Source organism: Carassius auratus, chromosome 47 (assembly GCF_003368295.1).
Source record: "Carassius auratus strain Wakin chromosome 47, ASM336829v1, whole genome shotgun sequence".
NCBI lineage: Eukaryota > Metazoa > Chordata > Actinopteri > Cypriniformes > Cyprinidae > Carassius > Carassius auratus.
The window spans coordinates 13,354,179-13,381,133 of NC_039289.1; the positions used below are offsets into that span (position 1 = coordinate 13,354,179).

General features: G+C 36.3%; 1 protein-coding gene across 3 annotated transcripts in view; it reads left to right on the plus strand.

Annotated features, from left to right (window-relative positions):
- The window catches only part of LOC113065154 (metabotropic glutamate receptor 7), a 168,673-nt gene that overhangs the window by 124,366 nt on the left and 17,352 nt on the right, over window positions 1-26,955 (plus strand). For all 3 annotated transcript variants that reach the window (XM_026236376.1, XM_026236375.1, XM_026236377.1), the window contains one exon: window positions 11,730-12,665. In XM_026236376.1, coding sequence (XP_026092161.1) covers window positions 11,730-12,665 — 936 coding nt within the window. The remainder of the gene's footprint in view (window positions 1-11,729; window positions 12,666-26,955) is intronic.

A 26,955-nucleotide genomic window follows, 5' to 3' on the forward strand; every position in this document is an offset into this window, starting at 1 on the left:
TGATCAGCTGCGACGTGACAAGGCTCTGGATGATCAGCTGCGACGTGACAAGGCTCTGGATGATCAGCTGAGACGTCAAGAGGTTCTGGAAGGTCAGCGTTGACTTGACTTGACTCCGGAAGATCAACGGTGACCCAGTGGCTCTGGGCTGGCAGGCCATCTTATGCAGTGGCGTAGGGCTTGCAGTCATCTTGTGCAGTGGCGATTGGCTGGAGGCCATCTGCGCTAGACAATGTTGCAAAAAGTGGCGACGTCTTCTGTTACGAGGAGTCGTAACTTTCGGATCCATTTGCAGAATTTATTATAGAATGGTAAAACAGGCAGTAATCAAACAACAGTGTTGAGTATGTAAAGGGATATCCAGAATCTGTAACAGTACCAGGCAGAGGTCTAGACGGAAATGCTAGACGGGGCTAAACAAGACTTCGCAATCATTGAGAGTACAAACACAGTATATATATAGGGGAGTGGTAATGGGGAACACCTGGTGGTGATTAGCTCGAAGCACGGGATTATGGGAAATGGCGTTGAAATGGGAATGGACACCAAAAGCAAGAGTCCTGAGTGAGGTTCCCTCTACTGGAGTTAATGGGTACATCAGCTGATGATCGTGACACATACATACATTATATATATATATATATATATATATATATATATATATATATATGCACTCATCGGCCACTTTATTAGGTATACTTGTTTAATTGCTTGGTAACACAAATTGCTAATCAGCCAATGACATGGCAGTAACTCAGTGAATTTAGGCATTTAGATGTGGTGAAGACAACTTGCTGAAGTTCAAACCGAGCATCAGAACATGGAATGGTAGTTGGTTGTTGGTGCCAGACAGGCTGGTCTGATTATTTAAAAACCTGCGGCTCTCCTGGGATTTTCACGCAAAACCATCTCTAGGGTTTACAGAGAATGGTCCGAAAAATAGAAAATATCCAGTGAGAAGCAGTTGTGTGGACGAAAATCCCTTGTTGATGTCAGATGTCAGAGGAGAATGGGCAGACTGGTTAGAGATGATAGAAAGGCAACAGTAACTCAAATAGCCACTTGTTACAACCAAGGTATGCAGAATAACATATCTGAACGCTCAACACGTCGAACCCTGAAACAGACGGGCTACAGCAGCAGAAAACCACGACGGAAGCTAAGAACAGGAGCAGAGGCTACAGTTCACACAGACTCACCAAAATTTGAAAATAGAAGATAGGAAAAACGTTGCATGGTCCGATGAGTCTCGTTTTCATTTGTGACATTCAAGTGGTAGGGTCAGAATTTGGCGTAAAGAACATGAAAGCATGGATCCATCCTTCCTCATGTCAAAAATTCAGGCTTGTGTTGTATTGTTTGAACACCACAGTCTACCTGAATATCATTGCTGACCATGTCCATCCCTTTATGACAACAGTGTACTCATCTTCTGATGGATACTTCCAGCAGGATAATGCACCATGTCACAAAGCTCAAATTATCTCAGACTGGTTTCTTGAACATGACAATGAGTTCACTTTACTCAAATGGCCTCCACAGTCACCACATCTCAATCCAATAGAGCAGCTTTTGGATGTGGTGAAATGGGAGATTTGCATCATGGATGTACAGCCAACAAATCTGCAGCAACTGTGTCATGCGATATGATGTCAATATGGACCAAAATCTGTAAGGATTGTTTCCCACACCTTGTTGAATCTGTGCCACGAATAATAAGGGCAGTTCTGAAGGAAAAAGGGGGTCTATATATTTATATATACTTTATTAACTGAAAAACTGTTGTCATGTGGTGCAAAACATAAAAAAAAAAACATAAAAAAATGATATAGAGAGGACCCTTGCAGACTCTCATAATCATCCATAATGAAGGACTATGTTTGTAAAACAAAGTTGTCTAATTACTTGATGGTTATACCACATGATATTTAGAGTAAATAAATAAATAATAAGATATATCATCCATCATGTGTATTTGTATAACAATTGTACTTTATGGTTACACCATATGAATTTTCTATAATAATAATAATAATAATAATAATAATAAATAAATAAATAAATAAATAAATACAACATCTAAATAGCCACAATCTATGTTTTGTTATTTTATAAATATAAAACATTTAATATGTATGTATTATTATTTTCTGGTTGCACCACATGACATTGAATTGATTGATTTATTTATTTTTTTCACAAATGTGGTTTTTTGTTTGTAAAACATATATTTTAACTTTTATACAAAACATTATTAATATTGAATACATATTTATTTAATATCTATTAATTAATTGGTTATATTACATAACATTTTTAGAGTCATTAGAGGTCTTGAGACCAAATATATTTCTGTCTTTCCTTTTGCTGTTGTTATCACCCTGTTCTTATGAAACTTTTTTTTTTTTTTGAATAAATTATCAGTTTGTTAAATTAGCTTTAGCCCTTAGTGTCTAACAACAACTGCAGTCTCCTAGCAAAAGTCCAATGAACATCAATCACTTCAGAAATGGCCCTCGGCGTTCAAAACCCAAACCAGCATGAGCCGAAAATAAATGAAAGACGCTAATTCCTGTTTCATAACTGGATCCATTAAGCTAGTATTCATTAAGCAAAATAACAGAGAATTAAGAAGAAACTATCATAAGACATTTCGATAGTCATGCCCCTTCACTCACGCCTTGGTGCACTAATATGTTCTGCATATTTATTCAGTGGCTCCCATGTGACGAGGGACCTGCTAAAAGAGGGGTCTTCCTCCACGGCAGTTAATTATCATAGCAAACACTTGAACAAGGAAGCTCTGGAGCGTATGCAGGGTGTCAGATCAAATGTGCAATGCGAACTGTCAAGCAGGCAGTGTTGAGAAAGCAGCGTGTGACAAGCCAGAGACAATTACTGTGGTGGACAGTTTTGCACACTCAGAAAGACCTTGAGCCTCTCATTAGCGCAACCGGTGTAGCGTAATTAGCATTGTCACACCGCTTAAAGAAATCTGCATCCCGTTTATCACTGAGTGTGTTGAGGAGGAGGAGTAGGAGGTGAACTGATGAAGAATTGAAGAAACCAACCACACTGAAGGCTAAAGAGTTAAATTCAATTAATTAGGATTGCCACGCTGTGCTTAATTACGAGCAATGGGATAGAGTACGGTGGCCCCCAAAGTCCAAATTATGAACTGCACCACGAAGGCAGGTCGGAAAATTGCTTTGGGTGGGCAGCAGATATCAAACAAATTACTCGCGCCCCTTAACCCCAGATGTGTGAACAGGAGTGCAACGCTAGCTAAGCTAGTTTGCCACATGAAGAGAATAGATGAGCCCCATATATCCAGAATCGACAGCTGTCGGAATTGTACAGAGTCAAAGTTGAAAACCTTGACCTGGAATGTGCCGCAGTGGAGGCATTTATGCATGCAGTGTATGAGTGGAGGAAAGGGAACGAAAGCAAGCGAGAGAGCTCTAATTCTTAGTTTCTAAGCAACTAGAGAGACTGCTTGGCACCTTGCGGAAAACACTTTGAAACCTCTATTGTGTGCAAGTTACTACACACAATATCTCTCTGGCTGGAGACGGTTTGTTTGGAGTGGGAATAGTTGATTTTTTGTGTGTGATTTTTTTTTTGACTGCAAGGTTGCAGCGGTATTTTAAAGACATTACATTAAAGGTTGTGAGCCATATGTGTGTGTGTGTGTGTGCTCTTGTTTTTGGGACATATCAGGACACAACTGTGTATAATGACATGGGTATGACACGGGTATTACAAGGAGAGGGGGACTTATGAGGACATAACCCATGTCCCCATTTTTCGAAACGCTTATAAATCATACAGAATGTGTTTTTTTGAGAAAGTAAAAATGCACAAAGTTTCCTGTGAGGGTTAGGGTTAGGGTTGATGAAGGGCAATGGAATATACAGTTCGTACAGTATAAAAACCATTACACCTATGGGATGAACACACACATATTATATATATATATTTTTTTATGTTAATCTTTAGTTTTATTTAACAATAAGATTACTGGTAAAAACAGTCAAACAAATAAACCTAGGGTTATTTTCTCAATTTGTAATTCATTACATATAAATTGAATATACACAGATATGTTTTCAGGGTGTTTTTAGTTATGGTTAAAATCTCCACTAAAAAAAAAGGCCGTTTACGGGCAGAAACCACTGACATTTTCTTCAGCAAATGTTAAAATTCAGTTGATGTGATGCAAAAACATTGTGAATGCACCCAGGTATCGCATTTCATTCACGTATTCATTTAATATTATTGTTTACCTGTCTGTTTTGCGGGATGTTCTCCGCTGGGCAGACACTAGGACTTCACTTTACCCTCAGGCTAACACTATTAATGTGAGTTGTCACTCCACCTATGACGCCGGACTGCCCACCGACATGATTTATTGACAAATGTGCTTGACACACAGTTCAAATGCAGGGAAGGGAAGCAAAGGCCTGGCTGGGCCTTATAAGAGAAGGGGGCTTTGGGAATAATAAGGGTCCATCTTCGCCTCTTCTCTGCATCGTTAAATACACTCTGGACCAGCTTTCCATTCAGCCTCGGCACTCCCAGCATTCTTGGGCATGAACCTGAGCGATCCAGCCAAGCGTTAAAAAATTAGAATTTGAGAAGAGAACAGCCATGGGACAAACCATCGCAGTTCTAAAGGTCAAGCACAGTCTGGTAACCCGACTTTAGGATTAGATGTGCAAAATACAGTGCTTAGACTGTGCATTTTTTTATTCGATGTGCTACTTGGGAATTTCGATGTGAAGATGGTTTAGGATATGTTTGCCAGAGCTGAAATACTGTAAATGACTAGTTTATTTACTCACCTTTAAGGGATCCCTGGGTATTAAGACTTAATATAACATAAATGATGTCCTTACTAAAAACATGTAGTGGAAAACCCATTTAAGATTTTTTATAAAAAAAAAAAAAAAAATACATAGTTTTATATATATTTTGGACTATTTGGGCACCATTATTGCTTTTTTTTACTGTGTTACAGCAAGTCGGAATAGAAAACTCTGAAAATAAAATACTGATATGATGACAACAGCTACTGAAAGAGCTTAAAGGTGGTGATGGATATAAGTATAGGCTTAAATCAAACGCCGTACCATCGATTTTTCCCACACAAGGAGTCTAAACGCCCCAGATCTTGAGGGAAATCCGTGCTGAGAAACTCCTCAAGCGCGGGCATGTTTACATCCATGGCATAGCGTTTCTTGTCTCAGCCTTTTGTAACCTGTTTCGGTAGCTGTGGTCCACTAAAAACCTCAAAGGCATCAGGACTGAAATGGAGAGTGAAAAGCAGGTCTTTAGGAAGTTTTATTCGTCCAAATGCATCTCCCCATTCTTTTCTCCTCTTCTTATCGCTAGGAAATCACAGAAAATAGAAAATTACATCACAAACCCAAACAATGTGGTATAATGTCAGTATTTTATTTTATTGAATTGTGTATTTTGAGTTGTGTCGCGGTAAAAAGTGACAGTAGCTCACCGAGTGCAACCATTTGACGCCGTCAATGCAGAATGTACTGTGTTCAAAAAATAATGGCGCCCCCATATTTTAAAAACATTGTCTTTGTTTTAAAAAGTAACATACATCTTTCGTGGGTTTTCTATAACATATTTCATTAAGAGACATCATTAATTACAATTAATTATGATTAATTACAATTAATTATATGAGCTGCCAGTAGTAACTGTAGCAGAATTAAAGTGCAATCAACTAATATGTTCGTCCAGCGAACATTTCGTGTAATTTCATGCAAACTCTAAAAAAGGATATTTTCGTGGCCACAGAAAACAACCTTCTTACAGTAGCACAATAATGCATTAGAGCATGTAGCATGGTTCAAAATCGTAAAAGGACATTAAATTGCAAGTCAGAATCAGAAACTCATCTCATTTGTGCACAAGAGTTTTATTAACTATACACTAACACAAATTAGTCTAGCAAACAAATATCCATACACACACACACACACACACACTTATATACAAAAGATGAGCAAAGTGGAAGAAATCATTAGAAGAACAGGGAATGAAGCTATGAAAAGAGTCAGTTAACCACCTGTGTAAAACCATCAGTGCCGTTTATAACAGGGTCCATAGCTTATATTAAACATATGTTTTATTTAGTTAAATGTACAATACTTGCATTGTCCTGGTTGTTGACGAGTGTCCGTATGCAGTCTCGGATGAAAGGCTTGATGGTTTTGAGGTTTTGGACTTGCGCATCACATTGTTCCGGGTTTGAAGAGTGGTGAATTCCAAAGATGTTTTGACTCAATGGTGATTGGTAGTTTCTTCCCAGTGGAAAGGGAAATGAGCTAAGGGAGAGATCAGTTGAGATCCTACGATCTTTGGTGAATAGAAAGTCAAGGCCTGGCACAAACTTAGGGTGTCATTAGAAGCGTTTCCAACTCACATCGTCATCTTGTCGGAATCTAACAGAACCGCAGACTGAATTTTGAATTAGCTTTTATTTTTATGTTTTCGGTTTTCATTATAATTGTATTTATGTTAGTCATTTTATGTAAAAAAAAAGAAAAAAGATATTTTTATTTTACTTTTTGCAATTATAGTTTCAAGTTTTGTTTAATGTATTTTATTATTATTATTATTATTATTATTATTATTATTATTATTATTATTATTATTGTGTTTTACTTTACTTCATTAGTTACCGAAAATGATATCAAATAGTTTAGCTTTAGTTTTGCTTGACAATAACAACAAGTCAAGTCCCCTTTATTTACACAGAGAATTATAACATACAGATTGTCAAAACAGTGTTAAACATGAAAAATATATGGTGATAATGCAAGAGGATGTAATAGAATACAGTCAGTTTATCAGTTTAAGTCAGTTCACTTTGATTCAGTGATGTCATCATCCAGCTCAGTTCTTTATTTATTTATTTATTTATTATTATTATTATTATTAATTCATCATATTTGATGAAAAAAACTGTTTACATGCATTCAAGGGTTAAGGAAACTTACTTAAAAAATTGAAAACTGAAAAAGAAAACAAAAGTGGCATAAAGTATTATTAAAGTACTTCATATGACTCGCACAAAACAGCATGTACAGTAGTCTTCATATAATAGCTAACTGTGAGTGAAAATACTGGAATTTAAGTCATGATTAACTGATCATATTTCTCCTCAGCTGGTGGTTAACGGCGAGTTCCTGAATGAATTATTCAGATTGGATTTGTGAATTGGGACTCAAAAACAGTTTATTCATGAATCAAGCATCTCTTCTAAACTCTCAGTAACTGAAATAACTTCAGGGTGAGGAAATTATGTCATTTCTTTTATTTTATTTCATATATGTGAAGTATTCCTTTAATAAAAAGATGGCAGTAATGATAGTTGTTACATTCAAAGGCTTTTTTTTTTTTTACATTTCTGAGTGGCAATGACATATTTTAAAAAATCAGGCACATAATATGTTTAATTAGCATAACTATAAGCTATAAGCTAAATAAATTAGTGTGTGTGTGTGTGTGTAGAGAGAGAGAGAGATAATATAAAAGATGGCCCTATAGAGAATAGAAGCTTAAATCCAGTTTAATATTAATCAGTTGACAAGATTGCTAAACACTTTTCTGTAGACTTTCTATTTTATCTTTTAACTTTGTGTTCCTTAAAGCTAATGTATGCTATATCTTGATGTTAAAAATATTTTGTTGGAAAATTAAAATACTCACATTTCAGAGTTAATTTCCAAAAAATCCAATAGCGTGAGTTTTGGGCGTGACTGTTTGTCTGTCTGACCAATTAAATATGGGGGGTGGGGTTTGTAAACAGGAAACATTTTTATAAACAGTCATTTCTTCATCTTAATTTGGTGACAAGAGAACCGACATGCTTTAGATCAGCCGAAAAGTGTCTTTACTAACATCAGACTAACTCAGATGCTACAGCAGTCAATAAACACTTGAACTAAATTAGTTCAGGGACAAATATGCTGTCAGTCTGTCCCTGCTGGATCGAAGCCTGGCAAGTTTATCCAACATCTTGTGTACATTCAAAGTAGTTTACATTTAAAATGTGTAGCAAGACAGCTAATCAGGAAAATCTGCGAACCTCGTGGTGTTTGCACTTCGGAAAAGCAGAGGCAATCTGTCGCTGAGGGACAAGTAATTGACTTGTGTTGTAACAGTGTCAGGACTGCTGTAGTTAGAGCTTCTCAATCTCTCAGCCGACAATTTCTGAATGACCCTAAATGGCCTTACTTCATGATTTCTGGCTAGCCACTAACCCCCCAATGATTGCTCATCTGCATGCAATGATAGCAGATGATTTTAGATCTGATTCACAGAGAGGTAGAGATTGCTCTTTAAAGAGAAATGTAGCTTGACAAATCAAGTGTGGGGACTTGGCTAGTTCACTAATAATTTTGTCATTTTATTTGCCCTGATAAAGTCTTTGACCGAACTGGCAGGTTGTTTTGGGTCAATGTCCTGATTCAATATGAATTGCTTTCTAATGAGTTTGGCGGCATTTTATATATATATACTTTGTGTGTGTGTGTGTGTGTGTGTGTGTGTGTGTCAGAAGTTTGGAGAAACAAAGTTGTTTGACATTTTGTATCAGCTGAACCAAATAATTAGCAAAATGATTCAGTTTCTGCTTATCAAATGTAAATGCTCGAACGGACTGAATTATTGTTGTTGTACCGGCAAACTGCAATAAACTTAAAATCTAAGTTCGGTATCTTCACAGAATATGCTAAATAATAAACTAAATATATATTTGTGACTATTAATATTTATTTTATTTCTTGTTGTTGTTTTTATTTAATTGTATATATTATATATGTCAAATTTAATGTAAAAACTAAGTTATAGCCACAGGTTTGACAAATGTTCAAAGAGTTCGTCAAACCATAAACAGCTTAATAAACCGTATCGAAACAGTATTTCTGAAATCATTTGACTCGGCCTGTTCATATGAACTTCAAAGTATTGATTCGAAACCACATGCTTTGATTTACTAGCTTCAGTTGGAATTTTAAAACACATGTATAGCATTATTCTAGTTTGCTTTGCATTTGCATTTGGTTAATCAACTTATTTGGTGTAAGTTTTAGCTCAAATGGAGGATTGGAACATATACGTTTGTTTCAAACTGGAATCATGGTGGAATATCCTGTGATGTCCACTTTGCAGGGCACTTACGTTTGAATAGAACAAATGTTGTACGTGAGAAGAGATACATACGAAATATGCAGAGTGGTGGGGTGCGAGGACTGGGATTGGGAAACACTGCTGTAGATGACAGGGCTCAGGGAGTAATTCTCAGGGTCTTTTCTTGAATGTGACATCATCCGAGTGAACGCGATTCAATAATTTACTGCTGTGTCTGTTCTATCAGAGAGATATTTGGTGTTCTGGGTGAATAATTGATTCTGCTCCGACTGTTGCTCCTAGCAAGCTGATCTCATGAGGATGTGGAGGCATGTGTTTTTCATCTTTGCATGTATCGTACTTCAGCATTTGATACCATGCAAGCTTGTTTAATGGGGTTTACGGGGATAGCAGAGTTTTAAGACTCATCAAAAATGTGGATATTTGTGCTTAATCATTGTACATGTATTCATGTGAGTGCCAGGGTTGTGCAGCATTCAGAAAGCATTGGACTTATTGAACTTACTGTAAATTGCAATGAATTTGATTTGAATTAAAAAAATAATAATAAAAAATATATATATAAAATAAAACGATGCAGGGTTGTCATTAGAATTTAGAGTTAACTGTGGCACTCACTTTTTTAAAGTTTTATTTATTTTTTGGTTTGTATTAGTTTGGTGTAAGTTTTGTTGTATTTTGTTTTTAGTTTGTGTTTATGTTTGCTTTCTGGTATTTATTATTTCTTTTGCCTTTTTTTAGGATTTTAGTTTTGATGTGTTATCTTTATATTTATTTTTTGTTGTTTATTTTGTCTTGTGTTTTCATTTTGTTTGTAGTTTAGGGTTGTTGTTGTTTTTTTTTGCCCTCTTTTGTTGTTTTGTTTTTTAGTTTTGTTATATTTTGATTTAGTTTTGTTCTTGAGTATTTTGCCTTTAATTTTGGTGTGCATTTTGGCCTTCTGTTTTGTTATTTTAAATTTTTGTTTTGTTTGGGTGTTTTGTTTTGGTGTTTTTGTTTGTTTGCTTTTTTGTGTGTGTGTTTGAGGTGTTTTCAGATTTGTTTTGGTGTTCTTTTAATTGTTTGTTTTTGTTGTTTTATTATTATAATGTATTTTATTTCTCTTTTTTTTGGTTTTGATGTGTTGTTTTTGTTTTTGTTTTGGTGTGTTTCTTTCTTAGCCATTTTGTTTGTCTGCTGAATATCTTTGAATACAATTGAATTGTTCTGAATACAATTTGCAATTTAGTAAATACCTTCTCGTCTTTTAATTCAAATATCTGTAGATAAAAATGGAGCCATTTCTTAAATTTGATAAAAGAGAAAGGATGCCTGAATTGTTGCAAGAGAGAGTTGTATAGAAAACAACAGCACAAAAGGATACAAGATGGTGCAAGGAATTTCAAATAAGACTCAGAGACCATGACTTTATTTATTAACTGTGCTGTCTTTCTGCTTTTATTTGGGAAGCAGAATGCTGGCCATGTCCAATCAGCTGGGCTCTGTAGTGCGTCATCTGGATTGATGTGGCTTTTCATTATGGCATCGCCAGGTGTCAGCCCAGCATTCACACCATTGCTACGGAAATACTGAATTGCTCTGCAGTCCTGAAAGCAAACACGACCCAATAATAGCCAGGTGTAATAGAACGTTTCCCTGGCACTAATTGTCTCTAGCTGTCCTCTGAAGAAGCCATCAGTGCAGGTTTGGGGTGGTAACATTGTTTTTGGTCAAACTTCTCCTTTGCAGCAGTGATTTATTTTGCATTGCCTTAAGAAAGCAAGATCATTTAGATGACAGTGCTTTCTTAAATGGCCGGTCCATTCAAAAAGGCATATACTTTATATTTTTTGTGCAAACTATTCCTTTAGATAAACACAATGCAGGTTTCTCTAATCCTTCTGTGTATTTTTAAACTCTGGCCTCTTTTTGAAAGCAAATACTGATTTACTTCTACACACAATCCAAAGTTATAAGAGAATAAAACGCAGTGTTGTTTAGTGCTCTTTTATTATGTGATGTGATTTATTCACACATTCCAAAATGTGGCATTTCCCGCATTTCTCTCACCACCCTCGTATTGCCTGTTTTCATTCAAATGCAGCCGTTTCCATGGTGATTGTTTCCACAAAGGACTAAAAGAAATCATTGGTAATCATGCTGCAATCAGCAATGTTTGAATGAAAGACATGGAATTCAAAGTGCATATTAAAGGAGGTATAAGGGAGTGGATGGAAAGCAATAAGCAAGCTCAAAATTATGTTTTTTATTTTTATTTGTCTTCCCTATGATCACACTTAAAAGTGTTTACGCCCTTTCATGGGTGTATATATTTTATAAGAATTTCCTTTAAATCATTTATTATTAATGATCATTTTTTTCTTCATTATCCTATAAGGACAGATCTATCATTATGACTCTTTTATTTACTCCATTCCTATCAGAAATATCAAATTCAATTTAAATTCAGAAACATTAAATTCATCATTAAAGTGGTGTATTTTATACAATATAGTAGATATTGTCAGTGTCATTGAACCAAAAGCTAATGTGTGTCCATTTGTTTGTAGCTCAATGAGATGCAGTGGCCCAACGGTGAAATGGAAATCCCCATCTCGGTCTGCAGTCTGCCCTGTAAGACGGGTCAACGCAAGAAGATAGTGAAAGGGATGCCATGCTGCTGGCACTGCGAGCCCTGCGACGGCTACCAGTACCAGTTCGATGAGACATCCTGCAAGCTCTGCGCTTACAACATGCATCCAAATGCCAATCGCACGGGCTGCCAGCCCATCCCAATTGTCAAGCTGGAGTGGCATTCGCCCTGGGCCATCATTCCCGTCTTCCTGGCTATGCTTGGCATCATCGCCACCATCTTTGTTATGGCCACGTTCATCCGCTACAACGACACCCCGATCGTACGAGCGTCTGGGAGGGAGCTCAGCTACGTTCTGCTGACGGGGATATTCCTGTGTTACATCATCACGTTTGTAATGATCGCAATGCCGGACATTGCCGTTTGCTCCTTCAGACGAATCTTCCTCGGGCTGGGAATGTGTATTAGCTATGCGGCGCTCCTCACTAAGACAAATCGAATTTACCGCATCTTCGAGGAAGGGAAGAAGTCGGTTAGTCCACCTAAACTGATCAGCCCGACGTCTCAGTTAGCCATCACGTCCAGCCTCATCTCCGTCCAGCTCTTAGGGGTCCTCATATGGTTCGGAGTGGATCCTCCGAACACCATAATCGATTACGACGAACAGAAGACCATAAACCCTGATAAGGCCCAAGGGGTTCTCAAGTGTGACATTACGGATCTACAAATCATTTGCTCTCTAGGTTACAGCATCTTGCTGATGGTAACATGTACGATTTACGCCATCAAAACACGAGGCGTCCCGGAGAACTTCAACGAAGCCAAACCCATCGGCTTCACTATGTACACCACCTGCATTGTGTGGCTCGCCTTCATTCCCATTTTCTTTGGGACGGCACAATCTGCAGAAAAGGTAATGCTTGTTTTAGTACCTTTTACGACGTGCATCGGTTTCTCAGTTTCAAGTACTTACATGTCATTTGCGCTTGTTGATTTTATTTGATAACCGAGATTTACTAGAGCAAACTTAAGTTCTGTCGTTTTTTTTTTTTATTTGCACTCATCTAGTTCTAAACACAAAACCTCTTATTTGTCTGTGAAAAACTGAAAATAGGAATTTTTAAAATAAAAGTTGCAGCTTTCCCATTTTTAGAATTAGATTTAAGTTTAATTTAGTTTTATTTTAATGTTTGTTGCCGAGGCAGCATTTCCCATTTTCATTACAAGTTTTTAAGTTTCTTTTTAAATATATATGTACACACACACACACACACACAATATATGAGAAAAACTAAAATCCCAAAGCAAAGTGGTATCGCTTTCTGTTGGGGACTGAATCTTACACTATAAAAAATAAAAAATGAATGTAGATCTTCTACTTGTAGGCACTATTTTTCTTTTTGAAACCCTGATTTGCATATTTTTAGTCTAGGCAATTGAAAGTGTATTGGCCCAAGTGTCACCCCTTCTTTCATTTACTTTTGCCCTCTTTTAGGGCGTGAATATTTTACTTGCTATAATTCCCTTTAAGGCTGCTAAGTCTAACCCTCCACATGCATGGCTTTCCACTCAATTTCAAATTCATTTGCAGCCTGATGTTGCCGTAATGGCTCTATTTTGTAATACCTGTTTTGCAAGCTGCAGGCAATCTAGACTCCGGCTTTTGTACCACTGAGATCATAAATTTTTCATCCATTCCTGAAGAAATGAAAAATTATATTACATCACAGGGAGAGGGTTGCCATCTCGAGAAACGGAAGGGCAAATAGGTATTAATAGCACAGTTAAGGATCAGAATCAATGTCCCACAACAATCTTTTAAAAGACAATTCATTAGCATAAGGACATTTGCTCATTATCTGCATACGAGACGAATGGTTCAACTTTTTTCTCCTCTGTGCCGGAACTGAAAATCAATTACCTAAATAAAAGTGTGTGCAGATTTCAGCATGTACCAATGCCAGATATTGTACCATGATGGCTGCCGACACCAAAACATTCTTATTCGTTATGGCCTTTTAATTATTTTTCTAACACACGGGATGCTGATTTATGCCTTGATAAACTTGCTATGGAACATGACATTTAGCTTCCGGAAGTTCCATGCATTCTATCCAGAGAATTTTTTTTTTATTCTTTAATTGTTTACTAATACTATATTTGCTATATATGCAATCACACTTGCAGCAATATTTGGTAGTTCTGTTTGTTGATTCAGGGTTAGCATCATCTGAGGTCCTCTAAGGGGGTAACATCATCTCTTCTCAGGTGTTCTGGATCCAGACTGAAGCTTGTCTAAATCTCAATTACCACATGATGTAAATCCTGTGGCAAAACAGAGAAAAAAATGGAGACATAATTAGTTTAGGCTGTTCCAACCAAGTTAAATGAATTATTATAAATTAATTTAACCCAAGCTAAAGAATAATAATGCACATTTGATCAGATATAACTGCAGTCCCGAATTATGATATGCATTATTTGAATGCTTGGCGAAAGAGATGTGTTTTTAATCTAGATTTAAACATAGAGAAAGTCCTTTAGTGGACTTTGCTATCCTAGGAACTACCAAAAGTCCAGCGTTTTGTGACCTTGGGGAGCGTGATGGGTTGTAGCGTGGTAGAAGGCTAGTTAGGTACGCAGGAGCTAAGTTATACGTAAGTAATATTTTGTCACTGATACGGATATTGATAGTTAGCCGGTGCAGAGACTGTAAAATTGGGGTAATATGATCATATTTTCTTGACCTGGTAAGGACTCTAGCTGCTGCATTTTGGTCTACCTGTAGCTTGTTTATTGAAGAAGCAGGACAACCACCTAGAAGTGCATTACAATAGTCCAGTCTAGATGTCATGAATGCATGAACTAGCTTTTCTGCATCAGAAACAGATAACATGTTTTGCAGCTTGGCAATGTTTCTAAGATGGAAGAATGCAGTTTTTGTAATATGGGAAATATGATTTTCAAAATACCATTTGCTGTTGCTGTCTAATATACAGGTGCATCTCAATAAAATGTCAGGGAAAAGTTCATTAATTTCAGCAATTCAACTCAAATTGTGAAACATGTATTAAATAAATTAAATGCACATCAAGTCTTTGGTTATTATAATTGTGATGATTTTGCCCCACATTTAACAAAAACCCACCAATTCAATCTCAACAAATTAGAATACTTTATAAGACCAATAAAAAAATAAAAATAAAGTCGTGGCCTAGTGGTTAGAGAGTTTGACTCCTAGGGTTGTGGGTTCGAATCTTGGGCCGGCAGTATCACAACTAAGGTGCCCTTGAGCAAGGCACTGAACCCCCAACTGCTCCCCGGGCGCCGCAGCATAAATGGCTGCCCACTGCTCCGGGTGTGTGTTCACAGTGTGTGTGTGTGTGTTTTACAGACGAGCAGAGCCCAGAATACAAAAACAATTAGCTATATTACACATTTACACATATATAGCATTTTTTCCTTAGTAGAAAACCATTATAATGTGAAACTGCACGTTCCATTCATTTTTGGGCTATTCTGCTTTTCTGCTATTTCTTTTATATTTTATTATTATTATTATTATTATTATTATTATTATTATTCATCCATTCCGTTACTTTATAATTTGTATGGGAGGAAATCACTTAACCTGCAGTTAAGTGTTCAACACATTCATATTCTGGATTCATCTGCTTGCCTGTGCATATTATACATTTTAAATAATCTGTATTACAACAAGTTTTTTTTTTTTTAAACCACTGTCTTCATTCAGCAACATTTAGGTTTTTCTTTATAATGGGTTTCAATCGGGCAGAAAAAACGTAACATGATCCGATTGTCTGTTAAAAGTAATATGTGTACACTTACATCATGGAGACATCTAGATGGCATCTGCAAGATGTATTTTTTTAAAACCTTTGCTCACCTCCAATATGTCTCTAGAACATTTCCTAACAGATGACAAATAGAGATTTAGACGATGCCTCTACGATGTTTATGGTTTAGATTGTATGTAAAACTGACACTTTAAAGATATCTATCAGAAGTTTGTACACAGCAGATGCTTTCCAGATTAAGCTATCTTTAACATACATTTTGCAGACGTACTGGACATGTGATATCTTGGAAAAATCTATGAACTACTCCACTGGGAACGCACAGAACTGTTTGAACTGAAAGCTGTATAGTAAATAGGAAGTGTGTGTCCAAACTTAAAAGTTTTGTGAAGAAACGCAAAAGCTCTGAACAAGCTTTCTTCCCACCACCATGTCCCTTTAGGTGCTCCGTACATTTCTGCTCTCTAGAGCCAAATCAAATTCACCTTGTCGCCCCAACAATTAACCATTTCAACGCATTTTTTCCTGATCCTTGTTTTCACAACTTATTATGCTTAACCCCATGTAAGGATGCAGCTTTTCAAAATGCAAATAAAAGCGGTAAATCATGCGCCGGAGTCTGCCCGGGTTACGGAGGAAAGAGATATAGCCACAGATTCCCGTGACTATTACCTGAACCCGGCTGGAGGACACCGGAGATGATGTACAATCCTGAGAGGCAAACAGCAGCTCATTAGAGGGAAGAAGCGGCCACATCTGCGCAAGAGCCTACAGGCGTGTGAAAGCCTGACGTCAGCCGGCCATCCCAGCTGAGAGGAGCTGGCCTTTGCTGCTTGTCATTACTTACCTGGCGAGAGTCACACCGAATACAAATAAAGCTCTTCCGCTCTGACAGAGACGAGCCGCTGTGAAGTGTGTGGTTGCATCCGAAAATTTAAAAATATTGCCTTCGGAGGACGCATGCTTTCATCTGGCCGATTTTTGAAGGCAGCATAGATGTATCCGTTGCTTCCTTTGATATCCCACAATCCCGTGCGTTCCATTCTGTGACAGTTTAGCCAAAAAATAAAGATCGTTGGTCAGTTTGTGTGTAAATGTATGTTTTTGATCAACGTTTTCCACTTTTTACATTATTTCTAGCGATAAATTAATATTGCAGTAATGAATTATCCACTTAGTTATCACCAAAGCTCTCTATATTTTGCTGTAGATCATTAAACCATTACTCTGCCTCAGAATACTGTCCAAAATCAGTTTCATGAGGGGCCTCCGTGCAAAAACATTGTCTGCAAAGTCATTGCCTGATACGGCAGCAAGTCACCAGCCTACGTTTTTGGATGCAGCCTGTGTTTACATGCACGGGAAAGTGGCGCCATCTTTGACGAACGAGAATCACAAGTACAAAGCGAAGCAAGCTTTTCAGAATTTGGCTAATTGAAGATAATGACTTCACTCAGCTATGTGGCATTGCAGGCACTGTGTTCATGGCAGGAGTGAAAATAAGGCACTTAAGATTGTTTGCCGGCCGGCCTTAATCTTAAGAATGACAGGACAGGTCTCTGTGAGGCTCAAATACACAAAGAGGGAGTATCTATTACAGTGGAACAGAGTAGCAACTGAACATAATTTTTTTTTAAATTAATTTTATTGTTATTACTAAAACATTTTTGGGCTATTTGTATTTTATGACTAACTTTAGCCTACAAGGCTTCTGAAAATTTTACAAAAAATTTAAAACAACACTTACATATTAAAAATATTTAGTACTTTTTTATATATATATATATATACTTTATACATGCATGTACATATTTAAGAAAAATGTTTTATACATAATAATACATAATAAATAAACATATGCATGTATGTTTATATATTACATTCACATTTATTCATTTTTTATTATTATTAATATTATTATTATTATTATTATTCTGATGGTTACGACTTAAAGCTTAGGAAAATTAAAAATTCAATTTGAAACTTTATTAGTTTGATTAATTTTGATTATAAATACTGGGTACCTCCTGGGCTAGTTTAGAACATGCAACCACAATTATGGGAAAGACTACTGACTTGACAGTTGTCCAGAAGACAACCATCAACACTCTCCACAAGGAGGGTAGGCCACAGGAGGTCACTGCTGAAAGGGTCAATAATATATATATACACAGTGCCTTGGGTAATGTGGGTGGGGGTAGCTACTTTTCACGCAAAAACAAAAAAATGTTCATCTCAGAAGCTGTGGGAAGACAAGATTGATGTTTTTTTATAGATCTCCCTACCTTCTCATCCTCTGGTGTTGTAGAACAGCCCTCGAGCTTCAGTCAGACCTGGAGCGCGCTTGAATCCGAACAGCGCACCGATTTACCCTTAAAACATGACCTGCTGGTCAGACTACAGCTGTGTTCTGCCTGATGTACCATCACTGTTTATGAACCCTTTTGCTTTCTCTTTCTACACTTGTGTTCTCCATTAAACTGTGTGCCCAGATGCTTTTACATGAGACTAACAGGCTGGCTATATTTGACCACGCCATTAATCATGTGGCGGCCAGGGATCCTGTCAGTGTGTCCCAGGCTCTAAATGGTAAATTATCTTATCTCTCTGCAGGCTAACCAAACAGTAGGGATATTTATAGATGCTCTCTTGGACAGGTGCGAAGTTTTACAAAACCCAATAAAACGGGCGGTCTGTGATGGATATTAAAAGTTAAATATATAAATATATAAAATCTTTAGCATGACATACATCTGTTAGACGGGGATTGCACTTGGATGTTGCAACGCACCCACATTTTGAAAGCTGATTAGTATTCAGTGTAGACGGCGGCTGTTTGCATGTAGATACACACACACCACATATAATGTGTACCTAAAACTTCTAGAAATACTTGTTGGCATCGAATTTGAAGGAACCAAATTTGGGAAAAAAAAAAAATCACCATTATAGCCACAATATGTGAACAGTATATAACAATTAGAAAATGTTAACTAAGCCTTTTCATTGCATCCAATTTAGTTGTATTTAATTTTACAACTTATGAAAACTTTTAATAATTTTAGTTTTTGTTGGAATATCTCGACATGTGATTATGGAAACTTTTTTTCATATTTAAATCCTCCAAAAATTGCCCCCATTCACTTAAATTCTAAGATCCTTCATTTTAATCTTGATTTCTGTTCAAGTTGTTTGTTCAAAAGGGATAAGTCTTATTTTGTGTCAGTTTTAAGCATAATAGTTTTGCTTTATTGCAAATTTTAGTTCGAAAACCATAACTGGACTATAATGAATAATGACTATATATAACTGAATTGAATGCCATCCAGAAATAGAAACTAGAACGTAATCATACTCATTCTGATAAACTGGATACCAAGGTGTCAAAAACACATATTCATTGTTGTACCATTGCTGAGGTTGTGCTTTCCATGTTAGGGTGAGCAGAATGAATCAGTCTGGGTGCAGTATGATTACTCAAGTAAAAGAAATCCCATCTGTGCCTACTTTTGTAGCAAGAACAAAAACTTTAGGATGTTATGTAGCTCCCACCAGAGACAAAATGCAATGAATATGCTGTGAACACTCACCCAGTGGTAGAGCATTGCAATAGCAGCGCAAAATGTTGTGGGTTCAATTCCCAGTGAACACACTTACTAATAAAGAAAAATGTATAGTCTGAAAAAGCGTCTGCTAAATGCATACAATGTAAATGAGTGTCAGCTGTGCTTGAGGTTGTCATAGCACAAGTTTGTGTTTTGAGCAGAGTTGTCTGAAATGGAACATTTGCCTTTGCATGTATAAAAATGTAGTGTGCATGGCATGCAACAGTGTCTCTTTTGTCAGATTATAGCGGCTTTCAAATAGTGCTACAGAGACACTTAACTGTGGTTGATAATTGGAGTCATTTAGATATTGAGTGTCATTTGAATCATAGTTGCAATGAGCCAAAAGTTCAGTTGTTTACAAAGTGTGTTGCCTTAAAACACGTGTATTCTTGCTTTTAAGGACCACCCTGTCTGGGTTTGGATTTGATACTCATGTTTCAACATCTACTGTGACATTTTATACTATTTTTATATTTAGACATTTATTTGTCTTTGTTCTTGTTATATTCTTCAGACACTTAAGTCCTAGAATTTATTTATGTTCATTTGTTTACTTCAACTTCAGTTACTATAAGTCCTACGTAAGTAATCATTTATTTTCTTCAGCTTCAGACACTTTTATGTCATGTTGGCTGGTTTGTTTGTTTGTCATGTGATATTCTTCAACTTCTGACACTTTTATGCCCCATGGTTGGCTGGTTGGTTAGTTAGTTAGTTTTCTTCCATTTCAGACAATTATGTCAATTAAGCAATTAAATCATTCATTCATTTTCCAATTTCAAACAGTTTTATGATGCCCCATTTGTTTGTTTGTTTGTGTTTTTGTGTGTGTGTTTGTGTGTGTGTGTGTGTGTGTGCTCTTGTTTTTGTGACATATCAGGACTCAACTCTGTATAATGACATGGGTATGACACAGGTATTACAAGGAGAGGGTGACTTATGAGAACATAACCCATGTCCCCATTCTTTTTTTAAATCTTATAAACCATACAGAATGAGTTTTTTTTTTTTTTTTTTTTTTTTTTTTTTTTGAGAAAGTAAAAATGCACAAAGTTTCCTGTGAGGGTTAGGGTTAGGTGTAGGGTTAGTGTAGGGCCATAATATACAGTTTCTACAGTATAAAACACATTACACCTATGGGATGTCCCCACTTTTCACAAAAACAAACGTGTGTGTGTGTGTGTGTGTTTCCTTTCATGTTCACAGGTCACATTATTTTTTTTATTTTTATTTTATTTTTTTAAATATACACACACACACACACACACACACAATTTGGGTATTTTTAATTATCACATAAAAAAAACATGTTTTCCTTAATTTTGCTTTGTCATAAGTTTGTGCAGGTGGAGAAAATGTCAGTGAAGAGCTTGAGATAAAATTATTTATGTAGTGTATGAACAAAACTAAATAAAAATTCATAAGGACAAGTATCAATTTAAAACAATATTTTTAATGTGCATTATTACATATGATGCTAAAAAAAATATCTGTTCGTGTGTGTATGTGTGTGCTTAAATTCTATAATGAAATGTTTCTTAAAGAGATACAAAGTCAGTAATTTTAATAAATAAATAAATATATATATATATATATATATATATATATATATATATATATATATATATATATATATATATATATATATATATACTTATACAACCATTGTCGTTTCCAGCATTTGATATGTTGTGGATATTAAACTGGACTGAAAATTTTAATGAATTTCCAAAAACAACAATAACAGCAACAACACCAAAAACATTTCATGAATACATAGTTATCCTGAAAAGGGCCTTGAAATGTGTCTTTTGTGTCAAAAACTGGCTGTTAAAACCTTTTCTCTGCATTTCATAAAATGCATTGATACCCCTGCTTGCATGAGGAACATATGATATGTAAACAATCTGTCTTGTTTGTGCGTTGGTGTCTTCAGGCAAGCGGTGAAGCTGAGCAGCTAAGTTTTATTGGGCGTCCCTTAGGGCTCTGTGTCTGTCACTTTTCGTTGAGTATACGGTAATGCATTCTCACACTTTCCCTTACTCTTTCCATTACCTAAAATAACTAAAAGCTTGCTGCTATCACCCGTGTGAACCGTTTATGTTGCAGAGTCTTTTCTTAAGGGTCTGCTGTGGAGGTGCAAGACTCTCTGCCATTGCACTAGAAGAGAGACCGTTCATGCTTGTCAATCTGCCTTTTTCATATGAGGTCCTCCATGCAGCAGCACCAAGGGGGTAGAATGTAGGGAAATTGATGAACGTTTGATATTTACTGAAGGTTTGCAAGTATTGCATGAAATTGGAATGAATCTGAATTGTTTTCTTACCATCATAGAGTTCTTTGAATAGATGGATGTGACGCCTCTGCATGTTCCCGTTTATTTCCGTTTTTGAAAGCAGAACTCGGTAGGCCTATTTGACTCTGTAAAAGAGAGGACCTTAGAGAGTGTCTCCGCTGGAGTGTGACCCAAATTCATTAGCCGCACATTGCCTCCATTAGCTTCCTCACTCGCGAGAAATGTTGAAATCAGAAGCTGACTTTACAAGTATCTGCCTGAAAGTACAGCACTTGAAGAAAGCTCCTATAAGCTATAAAGTAATGGAGCGAGGCTGGTCACCAGTCTCGAGTTCCACGGAGGAGCTCCAGAAGGATAAAAGGAGGAGTGAAAACAGTGCAAGACAAGAGAAGACCAGGCCCGGACTTTATTTTGTGTTTTGGTTCTGTTTGTGTGCGACAAGGGGCTGTCGTGCTCTTTTGTTATTCTCATTACACGTAGCTTTTCCAGTAACTGCTTTTCTGACAAATTGTGCTGTAGCACAACACAATTAATTCATTTTCCTGAATCAGTACAACCAATACTAGTAAAAACACTCACTGGTCACTTCTTCTCATATTGACATGATAGCATCATGCATTTGCTGCAAATCCCATTGGTGCTCTATGGGATTGAAATCTGGAAACTGTGGTGACCATTATACCACAAGCACAAGCCTGAAAGGCAGGACGGATCCATGCTTTCATGCCGTTTACACCAAATTCTCCAAATATTGCAGCAGAAATCAAGCCTCATCAGACAAGGCAACCTTTTTGCAATCTTCTATTGTCCAGTTTTGGGGGAGCCCATACAAATTGTCTCACTTTCCTGTTCTTAGCTGATGAGAGAGGCACCCAGTGATATCGCAGGGAAACCCGGCAACTAAAGGGGTCAGAAACTCAGAGTCTTTAGCTCAAGGAGGCCTTGGGGGTGTTTTTCATCAGCCGCTGTGAACGCGGGACCCCAGCGCACAGAGTGATGGAGTTTTGTGTGGGATTACACTGATGACGTGTGAGACTGATGAAAACGTTATTTCTGAGTGTTCTTTGTAATATTTAAAAATATATATATTGTGAACATTAGAGAAAAGGTTATGCAAACATGTCATTTCGCAAATATTATGGGACTACAATTTACCATGTTTTAAGTAGTTATGTTTAAAAACATTAGTTACTACTAATATTTATATTGTAATTATAGAAGATTTTCGTGAAAACAATATATTTTTAATTCAATCATTAGCTGGAACAGAAAAAGTTGTGGTTTAGTAATGCAAGTTTATTGGTCAAAAAGAGTGGGATCCCTGATCTTTTTCAGCCACATTGCAATCTCGACACCTTCGACACGGCAAGCAACACTTATAATGCTGTTAGATGCAAGACTGTAATGCGTTTGTGTCTGAGCTACTCCTGTCTCAAATGTACAGGGGAATGGTGCTACTGGCTTTCAGCGGCTGCCTGTGCTTTCAGCGTTTTCAGAAAGTCCAGTGTTTTACTGTAGTCTGAAGGGATTGACGTGCCATGAAATGCACCACTTCGGCAACTCTCAAGGCTGGAGTGGATGAAATTACCCTGGGCTTGTTCATTCTTTTAGAGCTTGTAGTTGTTTTATGGCTGTGTAGGTGTATGAATTACAGGTCCCCTTTGCTTTGCCACAGGGAAAGTTAATGTACAGTCAAATGTCTGCTTCTTTTCATATCTTCGTACATGTCTGAACTGGTTGAAAGAGAAAATGCTTTGATTGCTGCTGCTGACGTTGTTGATTATAAAGTTCTTATTAAAAAAAAAAATATTTATTTATTTATTATATTTAACATTGTTTATTGTTGTTATTAATATGATCATCATCATCATAAATTATTATAAATACATGAATTTATGTATTTTTTTATAGTTCTATTATCATCATTGGCTTAAGGATATTATTATTATTATTATTATTATTATTATTATTATTATTATTATTATTATTATTATTATTATTATTATTGGCTGTTTTTAAAATCAGTTGTTGTTATTATTATTATTATTATTATTAATAATAATAATAATAATAATAATAATAATAATAATAATAATAATAATGCTGTTTTAAAATCAGTTATTATTATTATTATTATTATTATTATTATTATTATTAATAATAATAATAATAATAATAATAATAATAATAATAATAATAATTGTATTAATTAGGTTAGTTTATAATAATAATAATAATAATAATAATAATAATAATAATAAAACAAATCAAACAATTCATCAGTTTTCCCCCCAGCTTAACCATTTGTATCAGCAAAATCCATTATTGTCGAAATACCTCAGTGGCAGTAAAGAAGATGTCTCATCTGTCTGAAGCCTTTATATGCATAGTAAGTAAACCAAGCTGACATTTGAGCTAGCTAGCATGTGTTTCAAAACCAAAACAGTCATCAGGTAGCCAATCGTAACACATTTGTTTAGTCACAGCCTCTCATTTCCCTTTGCCAGATATACTTTCAAAAAAAGCCTGGCTAGCGTTTGTTTCCTTGCATACTGATTCCGAACATAATCGCCAATCATATCCCTAGCAGGTGCGGGATGTTGCAGTAAATCTCATTATGTCTCTTTTATGCATTCATTTGAATAATCCCAGCCTACATTTGCTTTTTGACTGGAACATCGGTAATTATAAATGCACAGGGATTAACCTACACCAATTTCCACTTTGGTTGCTGATTTAAGGAGAGCCATTGAGTGATATGCAAATTGAAAAGTCGGCTCATATCCGCTTGTATCCGTGGTCAGCATGTAGGCCACCTATGCTGATGAGTCACGTAAACTTCACATGCAGAGCAGGTGTGGAAACAACAAAGGGACAAAGAGGTTGCTAGACCTCCTATTGTTGTCAAGTCTGAATTAACTTGTGTAAACAGACCCACAGACGTCTGTATCCTGACCAGGTGCGACTTTTCAAGTAAAGTTGAAGGCAAAATCTGTTTTTGAGTGGAGATACCCAATGCTGGTCTTATTCTTTATGCACATTTTTTCAATCAAAAAGATATCAGTTACAGATATCAGAAAAATAGTTGCAGTTGTAAGATATAGTCAAAATGTGAGATTCAAAGTCACAATTATTAGAAACTAAGACACAATTTTGAAAAACAGTGTCAAAATGTACCCCTGGTTTCACAGTCAAGGCTTAAGCCTAGTCCCAGAATAAAATGCATGTTTGAGCTGTTTTAACCAAAATAAACTTTTAATGACATTTGCAATGACATGTCTGTGCCATTAATTTGTCAACTAAGAGATATAAAGCCTATTAAAATATGTAAACTTGAAAATACAAGAAACAGTCACAATTGCGAGATATGAAGTCACGTTGAAAGATTAAGGGCCCTATCATACACCCAGCGCAATGCAATGCAAGATGCAGAGCAAGTGTGTTTACTGACTTCAGTCCGGTGCCGTTTGCATTTTCCCATCCAGCGCCACGTTGTTTAGTTAGCAAATGCCTTTGCCTTTATACATATATATATATATATATATATATATATATATATATATATATATATATATATAATATGTAAAAATGCCTACATGTCATAATGGATAGTAATCGCATGTTTCAGAATTAGGCTATCTATTTGCTCGCACACGAACAGCTCTGTTTCATCTCGGAGACACGTTGTCTTTGCGCTTGCCAAATTCCGTTGTGTAAATAACAAATCCGTCATGGCACGAGCGCAACTGGCTCTTAAAGGGAATGAAAGATGTGACTCTGATTGGTTTATTGCACGTTACACGCAAAAAAATACCCTTTACTCATTAAGAGAATAGGGACAACATGTTTAGACCATGCGTCCGTGCGCACCAACCGTTTTTCTGTTGTTAAAATAGCAAAAGTGGATTTGGATGCGACCTGAGTGCACCTGCGCCGTGCGCTTTACACTTTGCGTTGAGATCATTAGAATAGGGCCCTAAGTAGCACTTATGAGAATCATTACCATTTGCAAGATATAAAGTCTGTCAATCAAAATATGTTTGTGGGCGGAGCTATCAATTGAGAAATATTAGCGATTGAATAACTAGCATCCCTCACATCATTACATCATGAAATTCTATGTAACACTGCAAAGTATACTATATTTAATAATTTAATTATAACTAATATAAAATGTGTATACCTTTAATTTAAACAACATATGGTTTCCATATGGAAAATACTGCAGACTTGGAATTTGACAGTGTACTGTTGCACCACAACAAAGCAGGTGCTTTTTGGAAAAGAAAATGCAGTTTCAGTCAAAATGCGTGCAGTGCTGAGTTTAAGATACTGTGTATGCAGGAGTGTTGACCCATGCTTAATGCAGGGGGCTGTTTTATTTATGCCATCTGTGGCCTCCCCATGTAAATTTAGGTCAGTGGACGTGCCTCAGATTTGTAGCGATGTGGCATGCTCTCTCCATTTACATTGAGAGTGTGCATGTAGTGTATACTGTACTACTGGATACATGTGTAAACGCTTGGAAGCACACAATCATATATATATATATATATATATATATATATATATATATATATATATATATATATATATATATATATATATATATATACGCGTGTCTCATAGAGTAAGACAAACTTTAGAAAAATGCAATGTTGTCACTCTTTTGTTCAGATCAGACCATTTACATTATATTAGTTTCAACTTTATTATCATTGTACATGTAGATTACAATGCAACGGAAAGCAGTTAGCATCTAACCAGAAATTGAGCATCGCGTTAGTTCAGTCAGGCCACGTTAGTCACGCTTGATTCAGCTGACAGTCAGCTGTTCCTGACGTGTACCAATCCAGTCTTGACACCTATCACCTGCGGTCTATTTAAATTCCCATTCTTTGGTGTCTCTTCCACCGCATTGCTGCTTGCAACCAACTCCCTCCTCCAACCCCAACTCCACCAATGTTTTGTAAGGGTTATGTCCTGTACCCCAGGGGGGTTTGTCTTGCTGCTTTTCCCACTCTGTCAAAGCATGGCTGCATGGACAGGCGTGTGGAAAGTTGCCCAGAACATAACCATACTGCCAACACTAACTGTATGCAATTATAATTGTCATAATTATACTTGATGGAAGTGGTCCTGACTGAAGTGCAATAAGCAGTAAATACAGGATATACAGTGACTATATTTTACAAATGTACAATAAATGTACAGATAAGGCAGTACTATGGACACAATTTACAGCTTTTTAATACTATCAGCATGATATAGAGATAGGTGTACTATGAACATACTATACAGATGGATTATGTAATAAGTGTATTTACACTATTAGCAGAAACTATGAACATATGAACACCATTTACACTAGTGCAATGGGCATAAAATATAAAATAAAAAAGTGCATAGAAAAATATGCCAGTGTGAAAATGCATTATTCAGTATTTTGGATGAAGTGATGAGGAGGGGTGAGGAGTGTGT